The following is a 27,222-nucleotide window of genomic DNA, read 5'->3' on the forward strand; positions in this document are numbered from 1 at the left end:
TGTATAGCATTGGTGCAATCATGCATACTTTGAAATGTTAAAACTCCACATAGTCCGCTACGCTATCACCTGCGTATTTTTAGAACATAGATCTCAATTAGGATTGGGGCATTGATGTTCCGTGTAATTCTATTTTTTGTATAGTATAGAATTTGAAATAAAGTGTATTTGCTACAAGGCATTTTTATTTTCACTTTAAAATTGATTGGTCCTTTGTAATGATCTACATCTTATAAAAGCCAGGTGAGCGAGGATATGTAAATGTATATGTACAAGGTGTGTTAAAATAATATAACAAGAAATGCAACTATATTCGGTGTCTCAGTAAAAAATAGGCCCTGCGGATTAAAAAAACATGATGTGTCCTCTTTAAACTGGAGCAATAGTCATCAAAATCCGTTCACGCGTCACTGGGATAATTGGAATTCTACAAATGTACTAATTTTTGTACCGATGGGGCAATACACTTCCACTAAGAATATTTGACATGATTAACCATTGATACTTGATAACGACCAATTATTTTCATACAATGGTACGTAGATTTATTATTTATTTATTTATTTGGCTTCATACACTGGTTACAGTATCAAATAACAAAATTAGATAAAAGATGGATAAATATATTGCACAAAGTAAAAGTATAAAAGACATATATATATACATGTGAATAAAACGCACCACGGATCCAGCACATGTAGGAGAGATACCAGTGTAGAGGATTGGGATGAACAGGTGCATATCACCTCTAAGACCATCCCACCTCAAGATCAAAAATTTAATTAAGAGACCCTACAAATAGCACAGCTGCATACGGAAAACCACGTACAAATGTCAGCCGGTCAAAATTTAACTCAAAATGAGAATGCAAATGAGATGAAACACAGTCGCCCAAAGAACATTCAAAATCTTTCTCTTTGGTCTTAACCCTATATATTATGGAATTGTTTGAGCTTCATAAATTACTGCCAAATTGTTGGTCCAAAGTTTATAATAGTAAATATAATGGCAAAGAAGTGTCAAATTCATCTGTGAGGTAAAATTTGGGCAAAAATGCTCGGTTTGGCCGTAACAAACAAATTCTTAAGTAAATCTTGAGTTATCTGCTACCCAGCAACACTTGTTTACTATATACATTATTTTTGTCCATTGTACACTACAATGAAGCACATAATTGTTAATGTGCATTACCCTCATTGGAAAGGTCCAAAAATGAGTATATTTGTACAATTCTAGTTATCTCAGAAACGCGTGCATGGATTTTGATGACAGTTTAAATTTTACCGTGGATGTTTTTAGCTGCGTCCCCCAATTCGCAGGGTATATTCTGTTTATTGAGACACATAGAGTCACTATTTCACACGCTGTCAAATTTGACACCACTCTATTTGTAGGTTAATTAATACAATCTAATTATTAAAAGGCGAACCACTTTATTATGTCCATACAAAGGAGTTATTGTAATTATATTGCTTCATTTAAGGAGCTGGATGATAATCAATAGCCCCGATTGTTTTAAAGGAGACACATTGTCACGTTGAAAGATAGAATTTAACCCCCACGGTACGCATTGAAATGGCATTGCAATACAACATTTATATATTACTATTCGTTTCTTGGCATCAATTTTCTAAAGCGTGTGAGGTTTAGCATATGATATAAGTCAATTATAGTATTTGTAAAAATTACGGAAGAGGGAGGCAGCCTTTCGTTGACACATTGATTTGGAAGAGACGGGTGAGAGACTTTAGTTCAGAGCAAACCAATTACGTCAATTGGCACTGTTTTATTGCCCTGATTACGTCTTTCATTTAATCAAAATTCAGGCTTGTTGCATTTTTATAATCAATATCATTTGATTTTTTAATTGACAGACTTCTGGCTGATTAATTCCTTTTATTTGAAAAATACATCATATCCTTAAATTCGTAAGCGCGTATCGAAGGCTATTAAAGTCAGGATGTTAACGTAAAAGTTGCATATTGAACGCATTTCCATGATTGCTTTACAGTGAAAATTATGGGTCACACAAAGATCAACGTAAGTCTGAAAATACACATACCGAAAATAAAATAGGAGTCTCAACATTAGCAATCGCTTTTGCTATATCGTCGCAAAATGTACGGATATTGAGCTATTAACCCTAGAACTACGAAGGGGAAGGGAGTGCCTTAAGATTTTTATCCAGCATAAAAAACGCACGCGGTTACGCCCAAACGACCTAAGCTAATCGTAGATCTATTCTTTGCGCTCATTTTAACATGTTTACCTCAGTACCTTACCCGGGGATAGCACCGGCCATCAAAGTGGGGGAGGGGGGGGGGGTGAGGCCCACCAATGATTTTCATTTCACTCTTGTGAAATTATTCTGCTGACTTTTTACTTTAAGAATAGCTATGTTTCATGTTTAGGAGAACATTCTATAAAAATCGCTTATGTAGAAATTTTAGCCGAAAATCAATTTTGCCTATACTTTTGCACATAGCCAGAAAATCCCTCACATTATGACGTCATAGCGACATTATGTGGGTAATGTTTGCACTTATTTTGTTGGTACCATAGATAGAAGAGATAGCTATACATTGGTGCCAAAAGTAACGCTAATAGACATTTATAATTGAAAAATTAGGGGGGTTGCAACACCCTTCCCCTTTCGTAGTTCGTGTTACAAAATATGGCTCAGTAGTTCTAGGGTTAACAGCAAATACTCTGAAGTAGAAATGGTAGTCAAGCATCAGGCATAACAACCATAAAAAGACAGCCATCGACTAAATGATCATATTACTCAGCTTGATACATTTAAGCAGCTGGACCTAATTCTATTAAATATTTAACATTCAACATTTAATAGAGTATAACTATAGATAATCCGCAAAATCGACTATTCTAGCTTCATATTGTACTTTCTTCTTTTTTTAAAACTTTTTGTCGCGCATATTAATGATATAATATGAGCAGAGCTACTCATTTAACCTCATTATGTGAGCCATGGAATCTTCGCTCAATTTATATAAATACGAAACGAGATTAAAAGAAAATAATCGTTACCATATTGGAACAATATTCACTATTATTCAATAAGTTTATACAGTATAAATATCCAATAGCTAAGATTACCAAGTTTTCAATATGTGACCGTACACCACGAATGAGCCGTAAATGTCCTCAATTGTATTCTGAGTTACAGTGTAAAATGGGCATGAAGGTCGTATTCATAGGTACCTCAATTTGGTGCTACGTGTACCTCATTTAATGAGATACACGTAGCACCAAATTGAAATACCTATGAATATGACCTTCATGCCCATTTTACACTGTAACTCGGAATACAATTGAGGACATTTACGGCTCATTCGTGGTGTACGGTCACATATGTCAAAAAAACAATTGAAGAAACTTATTATTTTCTTGCTGATAGTTTTTTGTCAGTGAACCACTGACTTTTGCAATGCTAGCTCGGTGTTGTTGTGATGATCCTACAGCTGATGACTGCCGTCATGTCACTTCTGGTAGTGATGTTAATATTACTTGAAGTATCCAACAATGGATCATAAACATGCTCAGATAGGAACTCACCTCATCTCTGTTCATAACTCATCGCGTCCTCCTCAATCCCTGGATTGACTCTTTGATCCATCGTGGCTTTCTTCAACTCTCTCATCACAAAAACAACAAGCTTTGATCAGTGTCAGTGGTTCAATGAAAACTGAAAAAATAGTTTCTCCAATTGGTCTGCAACAACTTAAAAATGATTAATATAACTGTAATCTTTGTAATTCCATCCCTCGGGGGGGGTACTCAGTACAAATGACCATACGGGGACGTGCCGCAAACATTGGTAGCATTTTCAGCCTTCTGGTATATCAATGACCCCTTTTTCAAAGCCTATTTTGGTATATGAATGGGTCCTTTTTCAAAATTTTCTCAATTTTTTCGGAAAACAGCCCAATTTTTCCTTAATCTAGCCAAAATTTTCACAATTTTCCCAAAATTTTGGGAAAATTTGTAAAAACTAAGACAATTTTGGGTAAATTCGGCCGAAAATTTTGACTTTTGGTATATCAATGGGTGCAAATTTCTTGAAAAATTGGTATATTTATGGGTCTACTTCCAAAATCTCAGCGGCACGTCCCTACCAAAACCAACCTTGAGTACCCCCGGGTTCCATCCTTATAACCCTAAACTAAGGCGAAGTTAGGACAAATAAGACAAAGTGATTTCGATGATTTATATAACCTTAATTGTTACTACACTATTATACCGTTAACTCTTTTGCAAGTAGTTTGTATTTGTAATAAAACTCTGAATTCGATGAGATCAGTATATTCAGATTTTACATTTTCTGGACAGACATGCCAGATTTGCTTGCATGGTTTACTAAAACGAATGCAGTGATGTAGCGTGTTTTAATTTCACGTACCATCTATTGCCCTTGACACTGTGTTTTGTATGAAAGGCGGGAAGAGAAATTGGGAATAATTGCCGCCTTGCACAAGCAGATATAAATAGCATCTGAGTGTTAAGGAGAGATCTTGACACGTATTGAAAGGTGCATGGCTGATACTTTGTAAACAAATGTATTGCTTTTAGTTTGGCGTTCTTTGTGATAGCATTTTTATTTTTTTTATCTATGCAAATGCTATTCAAAAGAGAGCCAACACAAGGTAAAGAAAATCATTTGTGAGGTGCCGAAAATGTGTGTGCCCAATGTTGAAAGGGGTAGCTTGGTCATAAATGTTGCTGTTTTTAATATGCTTACTACAAGATGTGCGTGATGAAAGAATTTTGTTACAAAGATGACTGAACACGGTGAAGGGAGTGGAATCAATCACAACGACGCAACCTCTACAAACTTCAATCGAGTTATTTAACTGAACAATTACAATGACTAAAGTTGCAAACCAAGTATATTTTGTAGGTATTTGCTTCAGTATTGATTCTTTCATTAATTTTGTCCTTGTTTTTTTCCCAGGAATACCCCGATCGACCTGCCTTAGAATCGGCGCTATCTTACGTCTACCTGATTGGCTGTGCTTTGTCACTGGTGCTACTGGCTATATCACTCTTCATATTCTGCTATTTCAAGTACTGAATATTTATATTTTGTATATATTATATTATATTATATTATATTATATTATATTATATTATATTATATTATATTATATTATATTATATTATATTATATTATATTATATTAAAAGGGCATTTCGTGATCCAGAGCCTCATCCCCCACTTTTCTCAAAAAAGTTGAGATTTTATATCACTGGAAACCTCTGGCTACATAATGTTTATGTACAAAATATTTCTTGCAGATTAATTCGTTTAGCAAAGATATCGTGAAATTTGAATTTCGTTCTGGTGCACCAGAACGAAATTACAACGTATTGTCTATGGAGCAGTGTAATACAGATAATCATGCATAACTCGCAAACGCAATATCGGAATCAACTGAAATTTTTGGAATATGCTTTTTTCGTGGACATGTACTGAAAAATGTCATAAAAATAGGATGCTAGGATCACGAAATACTCCTTTAAGTTGAACACTGATGGCGCTATCTATCTTAAATATCTTTTGCATCGTTACAAAGGGTTATACACTTGTATAATGACGGCCTACTAGTAGAAATACTATAATGTATTAATCCTCTTCTACCTAGTTGGTATAATACCATATCAAGATCAGACGAAATGGTGTTGCACCATATGTGACCGTCCACGGCGAATGAGCCTTAAATTCCTCCCCTGGTCAATTTTGTTTTATTTCGTGTTTAAAAAATAAACATCATAAACTTAAAAATGGTATATCATTTGATTTCAAACGATATCCAGAAGCGGGGTTATGGTTTGATAAACTTTGCTCCTTCAACAAAATTATAGCTTTTTACGTTTTTACATGTGTCTCTTTTTCCATATTGCTGGCAATAAATATCAAACAGTCATAATTGGCGGTCATTTCAAATCATCCCCAAGTCAACGAGGTTTAAGAAAGTTCTCTCATTGTTAATTGTTGGTAATGCATACCTGTACAAAATACAATGCCTGGTAACCCACCACTTGAACAGGATTTAGCAAAAGCAAACAAAGACCAGAGCTATTAAAAGTTCTATAGCCATCTAAGGTAGAAGCTTATTATCCACTTCAACAATAGGATTATTGATTAGTTTTGACTATCAAAATGAGACGGATGTCGGGCCAGCTTAAGTTACCGATGAATATGACCTTCGTACACATTTTACACCGTAACTCAGAATACAATTTAGGGAATTTACGGCTCATTTGTGCTGCCGGGTCACATATAGCAATAAACCGAGAAAAGGTTCGTTTAGGGTAGCATATTGAACAGGAAGACCCTGGTTAAGTTAAATATGAAGTAAAGTAACAGAAAACAAACATAACGGAAAGTGAAACATGATCTAATGGTTGGAGTTGAATGCATATTTGAAGCAGATGCATGAACTCTGAGCTAGGTAGTCTAACAGTTTGCTACTGGAATTCCATCTGATTTAAATATTCGAGCGCCTTATAAAAAGAAAGCACCTGCAAATAGGACTACCATATGACAGCCATACATGAAATCAAGTCACCAACCTTAACCGTAATATGTTCACGTTCTAGGACTGTTGGGTTTAACTAACGGAACCTTAAAGCGTTTTGGCATGTCGCTATAGTGTATTACAAGTTTATTTCATACCCTCATTTTTACCGGTTTCCGCCACATGCAAATACACATAGTTTTGTGTACGTCTAAAATGGTATATCACTGGTTAGTTATTCACTACTCGCTTTTAGCTTATTGACTTAATCTAACCATGACGACTCGAGAGAAATGGTACTTAATTGACAAAACGTGTGGTCTTTGCTCTACCTTTCCCGGATCACGGTATATTCTTCAAACGTGCCCGGCATCAGAAGACCATCCTACACACAAGAATGTCCTTTTATATTTTCAAAGTCAACAATTTGGTTTAGAAAGAGGCGTTTATTACTATTGAATGGACAAAAAGACGAGCACCTTTTAAGCAATGTCAATGTGTTGTTCTTAGTGTATTCGCTCAGATCAAAAGAACCTTTTCAATACGTCAGCTAAAACAAATCTACTGGGTCCGTTTCTTCTGGTGGTGCTTTTTAAAGGTGGATTGGGTATAAAATTATTTTATAAAAACCATATTTTTAGTATTCCACTCATGCAAATATATGGCACAGAAACAAGTGACAGTGTCAGGTAGTAACAGATATGTAAATGACATTTTAAGCATTTTTGGTAAAATGCAATATGCCAACATTTTTATTCTAGCATAGATGGAATAAAAAATTATGGTGTTAAGACACCCACAAGTGTAAATCTGTAGTTTTGTCGACAAATTTTTATGATAGTCAGGAAACTAATATTGCATCTGGTAGCTTAGATCATAACTTTCATATACTGGGTTGCAATTATCCCAGATAATTCATGATTTGTTTTACAGAGTTTTGAATTGTTGACGTTTTTTTTTATCAAAAAACGTGCGCTCGGTGTATTGTGAAACTCAAGGCCATAACTCTTCTCAAATTAGCCCCAAATCATAATTTATTATACACGCGTGTAGCAAACCCCAATGGGAATAATTAGACGTTGTTTGCGGAGCCTAAATTTGATTTTATTTTATTTCACCATATATCTAGGGTGAGCATACCGTTTTGGATTTCACATTCGGATCTTAATATGTGATATTTTGAATAAATAATGAGTACGCTTACTTCTCTGCAACACTTCCCGCTACCAATAGGCGTCTTCTGACAGCCAACATTTTGGCTGAAAACAGTCCCTTCTTATCATTTGTGAACAAAATATGTCTCAAAATTACGTACATTGCACGTATTGGCAAAGCAAGGTAATGAAGAGAGCTATTTACGATGGGATATCTATTGTAAGCTATCATATTAGAGAATGAATTTGGAGAAAACCTTCTGATAATTACAAACACTCGCTGAGTAGCAATACCTTCCCTCTAAGCTTTTAATCCGACAAGCTGATTATCTATTTGTTTTCATGAATTGGAAGACATTCTTTGATGTATTTCTGAGCTCAATCATCTGAAATAACTGGAGCGTGAGCCATCCAGGCTGGTGGCTCAGCATAGTATTTTATTAACAGAAGGTTTTCTCCAAATTCATTTCCTAATGAGTGTATAGTACATATCTTCCTGTAAGTGTGGTATATTCAAATGGTATTGTCTGGATCATTGACTATCGATCACGCACGTATACACGTATTTTCGTTTTCGCGCCCCCAGTTTTGACACAAATTACAATGACGTCGTGATTATTATTAGATATGTTTTGTCTACCACGCCGTGTAAACCTGCACCTCTTCTAGAGCTTTTTATGTATATGCTCTGCTATAGGCCTAAATTGAACTGTCACGGGCAGGAGATTTTATGATGCGACATTACGATGCGTGATAACAGACGTAAAATGAGCGTTTTCTAGACTCGACATTTACATCAGTTAACACATTTAATAACGTGTTAAAGGATCATCATCTTTAAGCAATTTGACAACTGCAAAGTGATGACCCGTTTAAGATTTACATTAATTTATACCAACTATATTTCTTTTAAATTGGTAAATACAACGTCTTCAACAGTAATTACTTCAGACGTTTGAGAAGAGAAGCGTACATATAAATACTTTAATCGGACTGACGTGGTGTGCATGTTTGTTTACGGGCAAATAGTCGATTGATTTGTAATAATTTACCGAAGCATAGCACAATTAAGATGATAAAGACAAGCAGTTTTCTATCCATGTCAGAACAGATGATTGCTCTACAGTTTGCGTGGAACAAATTGATTGACTTTTTTGACTTACGCAATAATTGCAATGACATGTTTTGAAGACTTGAGTTTGAAGTTTTTAAGTTTTATATTATAAAAATATAAGAGTGTATGCTAACTTACTCTGCCAGACAGTAATACGACTAAAGAAATATTTGCACCAAGCAAATTGCGGATGAGTCTGTCCGTGAAACATGCAGCTATAAGATTATTATTTGAATGGAGTGTTGTAATATTTTCAGCACTGATGTTATATTTCTTTTATCAGTTGTTCATATAAAAAATACAGAATGAAATTGAGTTATCTTTCACTTTATAGATGTTTTTACAGATACTTGTGTTTGAGTTTTGACGCTTTTGTCACATTCAGCAGAGCTCCAAAATTAACATTGTTGTAATCGTAAACTCTAGGTCAGATTACGATGTCTTATAATTTGCAGCACAATTTGCCACTTCGTAGCAATTGGGATTGACAATACAATCGCCAGAGGTCAACACTAAGGAACTCATGCCATGTCAGAAAGGAATTACTAATAGAAAATATTAAATAAATGTTTTGATATTCACTCAGAACGTTACTTACCATTCTCTATTGTTATGCATAGTCGTGCTAAAATTCGATCGATACATGTTGAAATCAGCACAATTCGGTGATACACCTTTTTGCTTTGAAGTTTATTTTCTCGGTCAAATAAAAACAAGAATTTTATTTTTTCTTTCAGTAATGTCGGATAAAAAATATCCTGGTGTTAAACTTAGGCATGAATTTGTGTCTTTAAATTCAACATTTTAGCGTTTGAAACTAATATAGTTCGTTCAGTACTTCATTTCTAATACATGTATAACCAGCAGAAAAATAATCGATATTGCTATTGTGGCTTGCAAAATCATCCATCCATAGGTACAATCGCGAGTTGATTTTGACAAAATAGGTAATCGGAATTGAAAAATGGTGCAATCAAAACCGAAATTCTGACAAAACTATGATATATAGCCCGATATGATGTGCTTTGGAAAGCTGGGAAATGGCTTTCATTAGCGAATTATGTTACTTTGAAAAGCAAAAACGTTGACCCCCATTTGATCGAGAAAATTAATTATGAAGTGAAAAGTTGTAACTAAACATTTTGCTAATTTTAACACCAAAATCGATCGTTTCCAGTGCCTACAAAAGTGACTGAGTTGGTCTTGTATATGCTAATTATAGCCATCGACTGACTAGCGTTCTGAGTGTATTTACTCCGGAATCCTTTAACCCTAAATAAACTGAGACATTTTGTTCATAACGTCTAACTAACGAACGGATGGGTAGTTGCAACTTCTCCCCTCTTGGATATCCACTAAAACAACGTCTGATCACGATGTGTTACAATTTGCTGTACAGTATGACACTTCATAGTTATGTGAGTGACAATGAAATCGCCAGAGGTCAACACGGTGCTAGAAAAGAAAGTGCTAGAGAATATTAAATAAAATATCCGAGTACTTATATAGCTACACATGAACCATGTGAGCTTCGTTAACTCACTGAGATATTTTTGAAGGTTTAACGATGGGTTAGGATGGGGATGGGGTTAGACGCAACCCCTTTCTTTGATTTTCCACCACGCGCTCATTCTTACTGCCAGATTATGAACAAATGAGTGCGTGGTTTATTTATTTATTTATTTATTTATTTATTTATTTATTTATTTATTTATTTATTTATTTATTTATTTTATTTATTTATTTATTTATTTATTTATTTATTTTTTTTTTATTTATTTATTTATTTATTTATTTATTTATTTATTTATTTATTTATTTATTTATTTATTTATTGTTATTATGTATGGACTTTTTTACACCAGTCTGATGATTGCCAGCAAACTGCTGGCATGAAACTGTCAGTAGCTAGAATGTAAATTACAAATCTGCCTTTTGGACAATACTATATTTCGCTCTTCAAATGAATTGAGCACTTTTCCATCGGGCAGTTTGATACTTCTTGCATATTTATTTATTTATATATTTTATGTATTTCTTTATATATTTATTTATTTATTTATTTATTTATTTATTTATTTATTTATTTTATTAATTAATTAATTAATTAATTAATTAATTAATTAATTAATTAATTAATTAATTAATTAATTAATTAATTAATTAATTTATTTATTTATTTATTTATTTATTTATTTATTCAATTACTTATTTATTTCAGATCTATACAGTGTACAAGAATATCAATCCACAAACACCTTGTTGTGTCATTTATGGTCCGCTATACCTGTATGATTGTAACACTTCAAGCTCATTCGTCCAACCCAAAAAGTTACCTCAGGGCGGTAAGTAAAAATCAGTTCGTAATATGAATTGCATCTTTTTTAAGAATAATAATGGTATTTATAAATTATGTAAAGTAAGTAATGGGGATACGCATCATGCACAAGAACAAATAAACACAATGGGGAACGATTGCTCGCTACAAGAGGAAACTGAATAAAGAAAGAAAGAAAAGCTTACCAACCCAAAGTGTTACAATTAAACCGGAATTAAACAAGACAACAAATAAACACAAACCCCGACCGGCACACAACACAACTTGAAAAAAAAGCAAGGGAATGTGCCGGCATGGGATTCTGTTCTTTCTTTCTTATGTTTCACAAACCAAAAATACCAAAACAGCTTATTTCACTCCCATTGCCAACCCCACCCCCGCTTTGATCACCACTCCTCCCTCACGCCAGTACTAACCGGTCATAATATACTGGCAATAATTTGACAAGTCTCAAATATTTATGCTTGATCAAATTTCATATGCATATATGCAATTCGGAAGAGAGTAGAAGACGATGAAAATGCGCGAGAGCAGCTTAAGCAAGCCAATACTCTTATATCTATATAATAAAGGCGTTGGGTTCACCTTAATACGTTTTGCATGACATTTGAGAATTATATGATTAAGTTATTGAGAGAGCGCTTTCAAAGTAACCTAGCCTTATGGTTTTATTGAGGGTACATTACCTGCATAATACTCCTAGGAAGACTATTAAAGGTGTTGGTAGACGACCGACTGCAATTGACTTTAGTACACACTACAATTAAATAACCTGTCTACAGGGACACATACAGGTCTCCCTAAAACATACAAAAACAAAACAACACATAACAAAGAAGCAAAAATGACATACAAACAAACAACAACAAAAAATACCCTATTGTTTCTCCTATTCCTGCGAATTTGATCAAATCTATTTTGGTTTATAAAACAAACCTTTAATCGTTAGCTTCAAAAAACCTCACAACTTTTTCAATAATTCCATTAATTGTCATGCATTTTATATTGGTAAACGCCTGAGAAAGTTTCTGCAATCTTACTGGTTCCTATCCGTGTGATATGACACGATATAACACGGTTCAGCTCGTGCGCGTCGACGCGATACTCGTATTCCTTGTAAAATGTAGGAATTAATTTGGTTACAACTTGGTATATTTATGATCTTTCGTCACATGCAACACGAGCGATATCATTATTTTAAGTAAAACAATACCCATATTCTCTAAGTATAACACCGAGGCTGAACAGTCAAACCATTGCTTAGAGAAATTCACCGGATATATACCTGTTAGAGGCATTGTGCCTTTTTCACAACTTCACCTGAATGGTGTTGAAAATGCCGGCTACACTGTCAGCGAGGCAGAATCGACGAGGTTCAGTTACGAATAGTTCCTAAAAGCAGTTTCGTATCTAGAGCAGTTAGGGAAAGGGCACTTTGAGGCTGGCTATGGGGAGATTTGCCCCCCCCCCTTCCGATAAGTGAGTATACTTAATCAAGGCCATTTGGTGGACCATCTTAGCACTATTATTGTGTATCATTTTAGTTTGACAAAAACATTTATCTGCGAAATGACAGACCAATTTAAGCCACTTTTGTCACTATTATCGTATGAAATATTGCTTTAAACATAAGGTGCTGGGTCTCCAATACAGAAGCAAAAACGGGCAGTTGTTTATCCATAAGCATGGGGTGTGGGTGTCTGAGGGGGGAAGTTTAGAAGTGTTCACAGAATTAAATTCTGTGCAAATTTTGCATAATGAAGGTCCAATTGCGTGAAGCCATTTGGTGCATCATTTTTACACTATTTATAGTATTGCTTTAAAGCCTTAAGGCTACATGCTCTTTTTGGTTGAAATTTTTGGCGGGAAATATTCCCGCCAAAACATTAAAGTAATCGTTTCCCACAACTAACTATCATAGTCAGGAAATTAATGATGCATCTGGTAGCTTAGATCATAACTTTCATTATACTTAGTTGCAATTATCCCAGATAATTCTTGATTTTATTTTACAGCGTCTTGAATTGTGGATGTTTTTGATCAAAAAACATCACTCGGTGTATTTTGAAACTCGAGGCATTAACTCTTTTCAAATTAGCCCCACATCATAATTTATTATATGCACGTGTAGCAAACATTACCGACATTTATACAGCGTGATATTGGTAGTCTACAGTGTTTTTATTAATGATAATCATCATGATCATGTAATATACATGTATATTATAAATCCAAAATGTATTATTTATATACTGATTTCAGGTGAAAGGCCCTATTTTTCTCATAAACATATGTGCCTGGACACCTCGAATAAGCCGTAAAGTCCCTCTCTGGTTATTTTTACTTTTTTACATATTTGCAAAGAGCATGTTTCAGGGATTAAAATGACACCTCAATGAACTTCATATGACAATCAGAAGCGAAGTTATGGGTTGTTATAGGTTGTCATGTATCAAAACGCGAAACCGAGAAAAACGCGTTCAAAGTTATGGAAGCAAAATGACCATTCATCAGATGGGCCTCAGAAAATGTGGATTATTTCATATTTCCACTTATTTCTTTAAAATAAAACTTTGTATGTGTTTAGAAGAAAGCTTAAACATTTCAAATCTGCAAAAATCTCAACTTCACCAAAATACGAGATTTGCATATATTTTCACCTGTAGCTCGAAATGAAGTTTGCCGAGTTTACGGCTGATTCGCCGCGTCCAGCCACATATTGCAATTAGAAGTTCCAACTCAGTGTATTTCCGAAGATATCATCAAAAAACTGCCTAATTAGTCTCAAATATGATATACCATAATATTAAGACTAATTCCGATTTGGAACGCCATATTTGAATATGTTTATGAGAAAAATATGAGCTTTCATCTGATACCAAAATCTGCATTTTGATGAGGTAACTGACTGGGGGATGAGATTGTCAATCAGGTTACCCACCTTTAAGTAAAATGTTTGATACCTTTTATTTTATTGTAATAAATATACATATTTTGAAACAATTATTCCGCCAATACTCGTAGGTAATACCGTGAATTGAACTAACCGTATACTTTTAACAATAAAAACAACTTACATACCTGACTATAATTGGATAAATGGGTTGGATTGAAAACAATCAATCTGTTGAGTTGTAAAAACGAAGTAATACTTTTCTAGCATATATGTCATTTTTATCTCGTTTTTATCCGATCAAAAGAATGGGAATTACGATATATAGAACCATTCTTGTAATTTCACGCTCCAACCTAACGATAAAGATGTATTTTTGAACGATATGGTAATACTTCATCGCTGCTATTGATTAAGATACTCAAGGTATAAAGTTATCGTCAAATCATTCTTATCTGAGCAAATTGAAGACGGCATTGCCAAAAGCGGTTCATCTCTGAATGTCACTCAGTTGTGACATAAAAGAAAATATACTAATTTATATCCTCGTTACAGGTGGATAGGGACAATTTAATCTAGAAGTGTTACACCTTATCTCTATGACCCCGAAGTGTGCCCACAGTTGTTTTTCTTCATTTCTCTCCTTTGCTCCTCGATTTTGTTTAGCCTATCGGCTCTCTATTGCCGTTTTATTTATTATACAAGCGTACCTTGTTATTTCTGCCATGTACATGCCAAAATATATTTTGATTTAAATCTCAAATACTACCTAAAGCTATCTGAATTAGAAGTTATCTTTTTGCAATGTAAGGTAAGACATTATAACTGTGTATAAAATTAAATTAATGTGTTAAAAATAATTTCCTAATGTTCTGATGTATAGTGCGTTAACAGAGTTTGAAACGTTTACTACTCATTTACTCATACTTACACGTCTATGCTTGTACTATCTAAATTCAAATTTAGAATGATCTCGAAGTAGACCTGTATACTTTACTGATAAAAGTTGGGTTCCATTTTATAGTCACTCTGTAATACAATTCATATGCCCTTAAAACTTACTGAGCAATGTTGCCAATAACTACTGATAACATACAGCAACATACGATGAAAACAAAGTAGGACTTTAATTTGATCTGTTATCTCGAATTGATAACTGGATATAACTTTTATAATCTTTACGCACTGCAAATAATAATTACTTGACTGTTGCATGCAAAATGAGTGAATTGAACGCAATGTTGATCAAACTTGTACAAAGAATAGTTATATTATTTGAGACGGCGAGCCTGGTGATAAAATTATGATTTAAGGGGGTACTACACCCCTGGCCAATTTTGTGCCTATTTTTGTGTTTTTCTCAAAAATTATAGCACATTGGTGACAAGAAAGATATGTATATTATAGGGGCAAGGACTACAACTATTGTACTGAAAATTCAGCAACTCAAGGCAAGTAGTTATTGATTTATTGATCAAATATTGGTTTTCCTCATTTTTGACTGTAACTCCACAACTGTTGTCTGTGCTGAAATAAAATTTCCAGTGCAGTAGTTGTAGTCCTTGCCCTATAATATACATGTCTTACTTGTCCCCAATGCACTATAATTTTTGAGAAAAATGCAAAAATAGGCACACAATTGGGCAGGGGTGTAGTACCCCCTTAAAAAAACTGAGTAAAAATGTTTTCAACATTGAGTTCCGTTTGACTCAATTTGGTCCTCAGTCTTTACCCAACATTGAGTAAGATTACTATTTGTATTTATAGTGTATTAATATTCTAGTTTAAATAACCCTTGACAGTACGTGCATGTTTAACCATTGTCATATCAATATGCATATCATATGTAATCAAAATTATCTTTACAAAGGATAATTACCAACAGATTTTGTTCATTTAGTCTATTTAATTTGTTATTTGTAATTAATTTGTTAAGCACCGTTCATTAATCAGTATGTACTCAGTATGTACTGCGCACAAACAGTATCCGTACACTTAATACTTATCTCGTTTTTATCCGATCAAAAGAATGGGAATTACGATATATAGAACCATTCTTGTAATTTCACGCTCCAACCTAACGATAAGGATGTATTTTTGAACGATATGGTAATACTTCATCGCTGCTATTGATTAAGACACTAAAACTAAATTACCTAACAAAGTAAACAAATTATGGACAATTTTGTACTGTGTATTTTGATTGTACTTTATTTTCCCATATTATACCAATTTTAATGAAAAATAGAGCATTTCAAAAGTGACAACGTTTACATAGACTTTTCCCTCGAAACACACTTATCATTAATCATTAGCACGCCGATCGAATGTTGGCCACTTGGTCACTTTTGTATTATCGCATCGTTCCAAATTAGATATCAAAATACGCAAAACAAAATAATTAATCATGTAAATATATTGATTACTTAAGTGGTAATTTAGATTGAGTTTCATTAAAAGGGCATTTAGTGATCCACATCCTCTTCCCCCACTTTTCTAAAAAACAATTTGTTTATACCACTGGAACTCTCTGGCTACATAATGTTTATGTACCAAATCTTGCAGATTAATTCATTTAGCAAAATTATCGTCAAATTTGAATTTCGTTCTGGTATAACAGAACGAAATTACAATAGTGGCCCATGAAGCAGTGTAATACACATAATCATGCATAACTCGCAAACACAAAATCGGAATCAACTGAATCTTTGGGAATAAGCTTTTTTCACGGATATCTACTGTAAAATGTCATAAAAAGAGGATGCTAGGATCACGAAATTGCTTTTGCTTTTGATTTAAGTATCCACATGTGTTTTGTGCGCAGCATTGTGGCGCTAACTTGAAGAGACGATCGGTAATTTATTACATGTAAATAATAATTTAAACTATTGTGATTTTGGATATATTTAATTTTGATGTTGCTATTGTTGTTGCAGCCTGGATTATGTCGCACAGTCTTGGTACTACTAGAGTATTCTTGCATGGCTAACCTATTCTGGATGTTTGTGGAGGGTTTATATCTTACTTCAAGACTATCCATGGCAGTATTTACAAGCGAAGTCAACTTCAAGATTTACCTTCTAATAGGCTGGGGTAAAGTTATGCATACTTTCAAAAATTAAAATAATAAAAAAATAATAATAAACAGTTATTGCTTTGAAATGCTCAAGGTGAGAGGTAGGTTACCTAATAATACTATGTGTGGGTGGGTGTGTGTGTGTGTGTGAGTAGGGGTGATGGCGTGGTGTGTTTGTGTGGTGGGGTGGTGGGGTGGGGTGATATGTTATTGATAAAAATGTGTGTGGCGGAGTAGGAATATGCAATAATTTATGTTCGTGTGAAAGGTGTTTGCGTAAACTGGTTCGTGAATATGATAAAACTATTACAAGAATGTAGACATCTGAACTAATATTTATGCATGGAGGTCCGTAGCAATTGATGTCAACATTACAGCTACATTACTTTACGCTAAAGCAAATTTCCTCTCTAGAGCAACTTTGTTAGTTTAATGGAAATGTTTTTGTCATGTCTGAAAAATCTAAATTGTCATCAAGTCAACATCATCTGATTTTTTGTACATGTTGTTTTCATTCAGACAACTTTGAAATTTCAAGAAGATGATACAACAACCACTAACATTTCAATTTCCATAGAGAGTAGTTACTGTTGCCACTTGGTATGTTTTGTAAACATACTAAGTGTCCTCTTCACTTTGAGATAGATATTTAAAATTCCATGTGGTCTGTTCATAGTGTCACCTGTGTTTGCTGTTGTAACTTGGGCTGTTTTGATGCACTATGAAGAGGCTTCGTCTTGTTGGAATAATTACCTGGAACTTCCTTACATATGGATTGTGAGAGTACCAATGTTGACTGCTATTCTCGTAAGTACCTTCCAAATGTTTACATTACTTTCATAAGTGATCATTAATATGCGGAATATACTATATAAATTTAAATGACATAATGTGCAAATATTTTTCTCGTCTGATAATTCCTTATTCCGAAAAGGAGTGTTCAAGATCTGAATTAAATTATTGTTTCAATAGTCACCACCCTTCTTTCAATCCGCTTTCATCATCATTAGCACCACCACCACCACCACCATCATCATCACCACCACCATCATCATCACCATCATCATCATCACCATCACCATCACCATCATCATCATCATCATCATCATCATCATCATCATCATCATCATCATCATCATCATCATCATCATCGTCGACGTCGTCGTCGTCGTCGTCATCGTCATCATCATCATCGTAATCAGCAGCATCATCATCATCATCATCATCATCATCATCATCATCATTATCAGTATCTTCTTCTTCTTTTTCTTCTTCTTTTTCTTCTTCTTCTTCTTCTTCGTCGTCGTCTTCTTTTATTTTATTCTTTATCCTCCCACTACTACTATTTTCATAATAATATCTCTAATCGTTTGCCTGTATTGTTTCCTATCTAGCTAAATTCGATATTTCTTATCAACATAATAATCATCCTGTGGACAAAATTAAGGGCAAATAACACAATGGAAACAGCTCAAATGAGGTAGGTTGATGATATCTTATCTTATGAACTTATCATTGGTTAATAACCACAGTGAAATGCTATTCAATGCTAATATGTAAGTGCTGACTTACATCAAGTCGTTTTTTATTCATTATGAAATTTCAGCGCGATGAAATAAAGTGTGTGTGTGTACAATACAATACTTTTAGAGCGTGACAATTACTTTGGCCACCTCATTTAAAGTGATTCATTTCATAACGTAAAAATAGAACGGCACTTTCTGTAATCAATAAAAATATATTTAAGGAGGGCTAACACATTTAACATATTCACAGCGCGGTTGAAGTCTTTTGATACAGATAGCCATTTCAATTTTCGAATTAGGTGTAATATGCATCTTCCTTTCCGGTTAAAGGCCACACTTGTCCCAATTTTGATATATTTTAGAATTGTAAAATCATGTGAGCGTAGTCACGCGACTTGAAGCCAGAGTTCTTGAGAATACTTGGGTTACAGTGTGGCAGTGGGGGTGTAAAACACTTCGATCCGAACTTTCATAGAGCTAGGGTCAATCATGTTGCAATGCCCAGGGGGCAGCAAATAGTAAATCCGCACTCGCATTAAGTTAATGATGTTTAGCTGAATGTAATGGTTTAGAGGTCAGGTGATACAATACATTCAAAATAATGATTGTTGTTAAAAGAGGAATCCAAAATTCCAGAACAAGCAAACGTTTTTTTTTTACTACCGAGGACACATTGTTTGGGTGTAAAGGATAATGCTACACTTTTTATTTCTATTCTATTACCACAAAACAGTGCCATTTAAAGAGAAAATATCACCTTTTTTGCCCAAATGTATTAAGTTGTTTATCACCCGGTGGAGCGCGTACGAGTAGCCAAAGCGTAAGTGACAGCGTGTATTGCAGAAGTATTGAACGCGTAACAAAGCGTTATGCTTTGCGCAGGTGTGTGACGGGGCTAATATAGTGTATTGCACTTTGATGTACGTTGTTATGAGAGAAGAACATGAAGTTCGTTGCCCTGGCCACTTTATTGTCAATAAAAGGTCTTTCGCGTGATGCGTTTTAACAAATCACATAATGGGTCGTGGAGGTAATTTGAATTATATTACTCGACCCATTATTCAAGATCGCGAACTGTGATTTCTTGAAACGCGTCATGTGAAATCCCTTCAATTACACTAAAGTGGACAGGGCAACAAGCTTAATGTTCTTCTCGCATAACAGCGCCACACCAAAAACACGATGCAAAATAAGCGCCGTTACACAGTACATTCTACGCAAAGCATTACACTTGGTTATGGGTTATGAGTGCAACCTGCTTGTAGTGTAGGGCGATACAGTCAAAATTTTATTCATCCATAATTGCTATGGTAAATCCGATTTATTACGTTATTTCGACAGCTAACAAAATTGGAATTTCATGCTCTGCAAATTAAATGCTATAATGATTTGTATTACAATTAACGGTAATATAAAATGGGCATGTACAAGGAGAAAAATGCTTTTGATCAAACAATTACGCGGCGTAAATCCTTATCTTTTTACCCTTTCAACAGAAAAGCAGTTAAAGCTGTAGCGGTTTTGTTTCCTCTCCTTGGTTTAACCAATCTTGTATTTTTGTGGGCACCAAGTGAACCAGGAGTTTCAGAGCATATTTACTCTGTAATAAATGCTGTACTTCAAGCTTCACAGGTAATATATTTTCTAATGTTTGACAATCTAAGATTAATATTGGCAGTAAATCAGAATTCCAGCGTAGTAGAGGAGGGTTGTGTTTTATAAATATGAAAACGGGAGTTCAACGTCTGCAGTAGTAACTTGAGATTTGACATACATGATAGCGGCGGGAGCTTTGATAACGCTTGAAAAATTAAACTTTACTTCAGATACTAGTATGTCATGTTTTTGTATATTCTTTAATAATAAATCATATAGTTGAAAAAAAAAAAGGAGCTCTTGACAGTAAGTCACTAAAGTTCAACATTGACAATCTAGAAATGAAAAGGTTTGGATAGCATATAAAACGTGGTTACATTTGGTCACACAAAATGAGGTCACGTATATTTTTTATTTACATGCCCTTATGTAAGTTTAGTTTTATGAGCAGCTATGTGTAACGTTGAGTGAATAAATAACGGGCCTGGATGATATAGGATATTAAAGCAGACGCAACGTTTAGTCTGTCCGCTATGCATATGTTGTTAGATTATCCTGTCAAGAAAATAACTTGAAAGATAATTTGACTAGCCCATGGCATGTATTAGATAGTTTAAGAAATGATGCATCAAAGGAATTATATACAGGACAAAATTATATTCATTACCTAGCAACTATTTTAAATCATATTCAAAGTTTTGTTTTATAACTTGTATTTCTGTGATACATTGTACCAAGTACTGGTCACCACCTTTAATGCGCGTTGATTTTAACGATACAACATCACCAACCCTACCTCACCCGGGGTAAGGTGTGATATCAAAGTAAACGAGTATAAGTAGGTAGTTGCCACCAAGATTTTGTTGCAAAGTGTCCTAACGGATATTTTGTTGATGAGTTTTGTATGAGTTTGGGACTCCTTAGCCGAACACCCGATGAAACTCGAATGTATAGAACTATGTTGGCCTAATATCATTTTCTTCCTATTAGCCCACGGTATGTATTATGATGGTAGATGGCGGCTATTTTGAAGGGTTCAAACATTGTTATGGTCACTAAAATGACCCATGCTAAAATCACCTATGATTATTTATGATTTATTTATTATTTACTGCAGTATGGCTATCAATCAAATCCTAATACAATAATTACAACAATTACTGAAAATTACAATAAAGGTTCTTTATGCTACTTAGCTAATCCTGGAGATCTTGATTGGCTAACTATCTGATGCGATTCCTTTGACAATCTGTTTTTGATCCAAGATCCAGAACTGTCCAAGAGCCTGTCTACTACAGTCTACCAAGTCCTGAAGACAATGATCTCACTATACTAGCTGCTGTGCTAGTGTCTTCCGAATGGTCTATTTTGACCGTAAGCTCCTCTCTCGGAGATCTCTTGAGCAAGCATTCTGCTCCACTTGACAGGCAGATAACACACTATGTTAGTCCAGCAAAATGTCACAGTCGTTGATGGAGATACTGTAGTATGCCGCTTCTTTGAGTCGACAAAAATCGAGCACCGTTGGCTCTACTACCGCCTTTGACGTATTTTAATCTTTCCAACACATGCACAAGAACCGCGAACCGTAATTTGAAGACTTCACACAATAATGTTAACTTGGTACCAATACTGGCTGAAATAAGTTTCACAGAGTTCCCTCTTATAACTCTAGACTGATGTGTCAATCATTTCCAATCCAGGCTTTATATATCATTTCTTACCATTCCTGAACAATCTTAACTAAACGGTTCCAAAAAAGTTTTATCATCTTCATTACAAAATGCAGCCATTTATGAAATTTTCGGTCAAAAAAAAGTTGCATTTGTGTTTGACAATTTTTTCCCTTTAAGTGAGTAATTTAATCAAAAAGAATCATACTTGAATTTAATTAAATTTAAGCTTTTTTCTGATTTAGGTGTCACACATTCAAAAACAGTTTTTATGGTTCAGTGAATAACTTAAAATGAATGCTGCAGCTTATTAATGTCTTTCAATATTAAATGAATAGGCCTTCCTTCATGTGAGATGGCTTCCAAGCATCGTTCTTCTCTGTTGGTTGGTCAAGCTGGTTACCCACATGCTGCAGGATTTGCTCCAAAGTCCTGTACTGGTGGTGTAGTCCCTCGCTTGTCCGCTTGTAACACGCTGAGTCTTGATAACGGCCACCCATATAAATGTTTTTGAACCATTCAATGAATGACCAATGAAACAAGTGCATAGGGATCCAGCATAAAGGATCTAACCAAAAATCTGTTGCTCCATTGGTTAAATCAATCAATGAACACAAGATTTGTCATTGAAGTTACAGTTGTTCCTTCCTAATAAATTTAATTAGAATGAAACACTTGTTAAATTTACGCATTTTAATGCATAAAAAAAATCAATTTAGAAAAGTGCAAATTTTGTTGATGAATACAATTTCATAAATGGGTAAATGATTACGACTTTTCCTTTTCTCTTTCTTTCTAAGGGAATATTCGTGGCGGTTATTTATTGCTTTCTCAACCAAGAGGTATGTATCGGATTCCAATTTAATTGAGACCAAAGTTACATTAGGTTACAAGTGACTTAGCAAATGTTTGACATTTCACCACCTTTTTACTTTTACTTTTTTAGTAACTCACCAGCGGGAGGTGGTGTTTTTTCACTGCTGGCCCTCATCATGAGTGAGTCTTGATTATAAGAGGGCCGAAACTCCCCAACACATGTGGCAACTGATGATCCCGCTGGTGAGAGCACAAGACAAAAGTTACATTAGGTTACAAGTGACTTAGCAAATGTTTGACATTTCACCACCTTTTTACTTTTACTTTTTTAGTAACTCACCAGCGGGAGGTGGTGTTTTTTCACTGCTGGCCCTCATCATGAGTGAGTCTTGATTATAATATGTAGTCTTAAGACATTTAACGTGTCTGTGTAGCATACTTATGAATATAAATAAAGGTTATTGTCTAATCTTAATACTTGAGCATAAGATGAAAGATGACAATGATAATTAATAGACTTCACTTTTAGGGTAAGTTACCAATTTGATTACGTGTAGTTGACGGTAATATTTGGATGTAAATAAACGACGCATGACGTGCTCTCTGAACATAATATTTGGACGTTATTGATGTATTTCTTTGTCGACAACTTGCCGACGTCGGATCTTGAGATTTGACAATATTGTCGACAATAAAAGTTCTACTCGACAACAGCCCTATATAGACGGAAATAGCAAAGACATAATGATTTAAGTGATGATAGGGCAGAAACCTGCATATAAAAATATTTAAAACCCAACCCTACAAACAAATAAAAAGCGATTTATAAAATTATCCCTAACACTGGTCCGTAGGGCATACACTTACCTTATATGTTAAGATACTAAATGTATAAGTATATTATCTCAAATTATCTTGATACATGAATTGTAGGAATTTAGCTATAAATATCGTCTCACATTGGGCAATACATTTACATTGTAAAAATAGAGGAGGTGCCTGTGACACCATATGCTTAGATTCAGAATGCCCAATGATGATTCCCACAGGGCAAAATAATACAGAGTATCTATAGCAGAGCAGATACAATCTTTTGAAAATCCAACTTGTAAACCCTTTTCTGTTTTAATTGTGTGGTATTATGTCGCTTGTGACACCTTTAACAAGTTTGATAACGATTTTGATATTATTTGATTTGGAAATAATAGACAATTAACAAAAATACTTTCTTTAGATAAACTACTCAGCAAACATAAAAAAGGTTTTAATAACATTAAAATTAATATAACGATCCTTGATATTTAAAAAAAATGTTATTGTTAAGTATTTTGGACGAACATTTTTGAAAAATATTTGGTCAACATTTAAGGCACCACGTTCAATTTGGTCCTATATAACTATCGGTTCCCGGTTAGGTACCGATGACTCTTAACATCGCTCCATGGAGATATAATAATTTGTATCAAGCATAATAATTAAGAGTTGCATAGTGTTATTGTTTTTCATTTAAATAAAAAACAAATGCACTGTACAAATATTCAGGGTACGATAAAAAGTGTCATCGGCACCTCTTCGGGCACTGATAGCGCTATAGGACCAAATAAAATGTTGTGCCTAAGTAACATTCTGTTAGAATGTTTTCCATCCCGTTTTCAAAAATGTTTTATGAATGTAAGTTTTGTGTTATTAAAACGTTTTTTTATAACCCGACATTTAAACCATTTCTGTCAAACGTTGTGTGTTTGCTGGGATATACAGTCCATTACCTGATAGTTGTTTACCTGTTAACAACTGAGGGCGTACACAATGTCACCTTATCGATACAAATATAACCTTTTTTAACATTATTGATTCTTATATCTAGATTCGAAATGTGGTAAAACGGAAGATATCAAGTAATCGTGATATGTACGGTTCAACAACTCGCGCTAGACGTACCATGCAGACCAACACCAATGGTTCTTGCGTAATGCAAGGAACTCAGTCTGAAGTATCGACGTCAGTTAATGTACAGAAGAAATTCCCTAAGAATACCTCAAAAGAACGACTGGAAATGAAACCACTCACAACAGAAGGTAGAGACGAGGAAGATGAAGAAGATGAAGGCTATGGAAATGACTGCGAGAATAACAACAGAGATGAACATACTCTTAATGGACCGCTTGTTTGAAACAATTATCGAAATATGTAAATATGTACATACTCTGTGAACATTGGTATATTACAAGTTTGATAAAGGTCAGAGACACGATAGGGGAAAACTGTGGTGTAAGGAACAGGCTGATACGGTAAAGGGCCGAATCCTCAAAACTCGTCTGGAGTTGTAGGATAAGATACATCCTCAAGCTTGAACTTTTAGTTTTGATTCTTTATATTCATTTAGTTTTTAAATATTTTAAATAAAATTGCGTTGTCACATTTAGTATTCGGCCTGCATCTTTAAAACTGAAATCTTAAAAAAAAATCGGATGGACCATGATTATGTATGAAATTGATGAATGTTCTCAGTCATACAGTTGTAGTAACATTGGAATTGAATAAAAAATACTGGACTTCTATTTTTAGCAATGCTACTTTGCGTGTGATACCATCAGACTTTATCAGCCAACTGACCCGCTGGACTGGTCATGTGACAGAGAGAGTTAATCAACATAGGCGGCCGTGCACCAACGAAGCCCAAAACACCGCTGTTTATTTACATCTTAAAGAAACTGGTCATTCCTTAAACATTGAGAATGCACATACTGCAGTTACTCTTCATTTTCATATACACAATACACAGTGCTCTCACCATTGACGCGTGACCTCTACAAACAGTGTATGTTAGAGGTATAAGCTGTTGCCTAGTGAACGTTACTGTGTGAAAAATAACCGCCCAATATTGTTTGTACTCTCTGAAATTCTAGAAAATATAGTTTTGTAACATGTCCTAACTTTTTAGCTAATTTAGATATTTGGAAATATTCGCACTTTGGTGTTTTTGTAAGGAAGGGCACGGCATGCCTGCAAAATTCCATGTGTAAATCGAATGCAACTTTTAGTGACTATCACTCTCTTCCTAAACTACTTGACGGATAATTTTTGTACTTGACGTCAATCAAGAATAATGCATACATTACATATAGGCTAAAAACTGTGTAGGTGGGTCACCTGCAAATATTCGGACTTCCCTAATATGTAAATGACAGATAACATCAAAAACAGCTCCCATATCTGGCCATAACTTTGGTCAGTGCAGCGAGCCAGCGGATTTCAAGTGGGTGATTATTGATTGGCAAGTTCCATATTTGGGCATAAGTGCAGTCCACCATTTAATGTGGAGGATAGACTAGACTTTATCGATTGATTTGGCTGGAGTAATTTCATGTTAACCAGGTTTAAGTACTGTAAAGGTCTAATCATGTTTGTTGTGCAGCATAAGTGCACTATGAGCCATTTTAAACAGGGGAACAGTGGCACCGCCAAGGCATGAAAGAGGCTATGTGGATTGAGTAGAATCACCATCACTCAATAAAAGGGGAGGTCTAAGATACAACTTATCTCACGCATGGGACAGAGCCATCAAGCCGATCTCTAGCCGTCTGTCACATGACTAGTCCAGCGTGTCAGTTAACTGATGAAGTGTGATGGTATCACACGCAACGTAGCATTGCTAAAATAGTAAGTCCGGTAATTTGACTCAATTCCAAATTTCATAATTGTATATGGTGAGCCCACTGGCCTAAGAAGTTTGGCCTCTAGTCGAAATTTGAGGATTTGGCCCTGAGATATAATGCTCCGAGGGGAGGAAGGAGCTATGACCTCGTTGCATATCAACATCAGAATGCATACTAGGACAATAAAATAGTTTGCATTAAAGCTCACACAAACTTTAAAATGCAAAGCAGATCATTAGGCACCAGAACCAAATGTGTTCGAACTTTATAGATTGCCCGTCTACTGCTTAGATGCTTGATATTAATGATCTAACAACTTAGTGCTAAATAGCATTGGCCAATATCAATACATACAAATATTTATGTTATCACAGTTAACAATAGTCAAATAATTGTTTCCATAACCCCTTCGTACATACTGTGTACAATTGTACACATGGACTTCTATTGCTCCCTGTATACCATGGGAAGCTTATTACTGCAAACAAACACCATGTGCACAATTGTGCATTCATATGCTATCCTCCAGTGCAGAGCGCCCTCGCCTAACTGAATGTCACTTTTCATAATCTAAGAGGGCATCACCCACAACAGCACGTTGCCAAAAGACATGTACTTTCCCTTTTTAATTTTATATGAAATATCATTGTGGACAAGCTAAATTCTAGTCAGGGGTTAGTGTAAGACCTGTAGAAAACATGGAACACTATTTTTGATCAAATGCTTCAAACATATGTGGTGTAGAATTTTTTTTAAAGGGTGTGTACAATTGTACACAGTGTGTCTCATCTTGTAAATATAAGACTAATATATTGTGTTCAGTTGTACACAGTGTGACTTAT

The 27,222-nt window shown here is 34.7% G+C and overlaps 1 protein-coding gene across 2 annotated transcripts in view; it reads left to right on the plus strand.

Moving 5' to 3' along the window:
* LOC140151505 (corticotropin-releasing factor receptor 2-like) overlaps nucleotides 1–26,778 on the plus strand; it is a 156,417-nt gene extending 129,639 nt beyond the window's left edge. For both annotated transcript variants that reach the window (XM_072173864.1, XM_072173865.1), the window contains exons 5-12: nucleotides 4,973–5,085; nucleotides 11,028–11,151; nucleotides 16,974–17,130; nucleotides 17,790–17,920; nucleotides 18,508–18,593; nucleotides 20,136–20,271; nucleotides 22,709–22,750; nucleotides 24,589–26,778. In XM_072173864.1, coding sequence (XP_072029965.1) covers nucleotides 4,973–5,085; nucleotides 11,028–11,151; nucleotides 16,974–17,130; nucleotides 17,790–17,920; nucleotides 18,508–18,593; nucleotides 20,136–20,271; nucleotides 22,709–22,750; nucleotides 24,589–24,894 — 1,095 coding nt within the window. In that variant the 3' untranslated portion in view covers nucleotides 24,895–26,778. The remainder of the gene's footprint in view (nucleotides 1–4,972; nucleotides 5,086–11,027; nucleotides 11,152–16,973; nucleotides 17,131–17,789; nucleotides 17,921–18,507; nucleotides 18,594–20,135; nucleotides 20,272–22,708; nucleotides 22,751–24,588) is intronic.
* Nucleotides 26,779–27,222: the final 444 nt, after the last annotated feature.

This window comes from Amphiura filiformis, chromosome 4 (genome assembly GCF_039555335.1).
Source record: "Amphiura filiformis chromosome 4, Afil_fr2py, whole genome shotgun sequence".
In the NCBI taxonomy this organism is placed as follows: Eukaryota; Metazoa; Echinodermata; class Ophiuroidea; order Amphilepidida; family Amphiuridae; genus Amphiura; species Amphiura filiformis.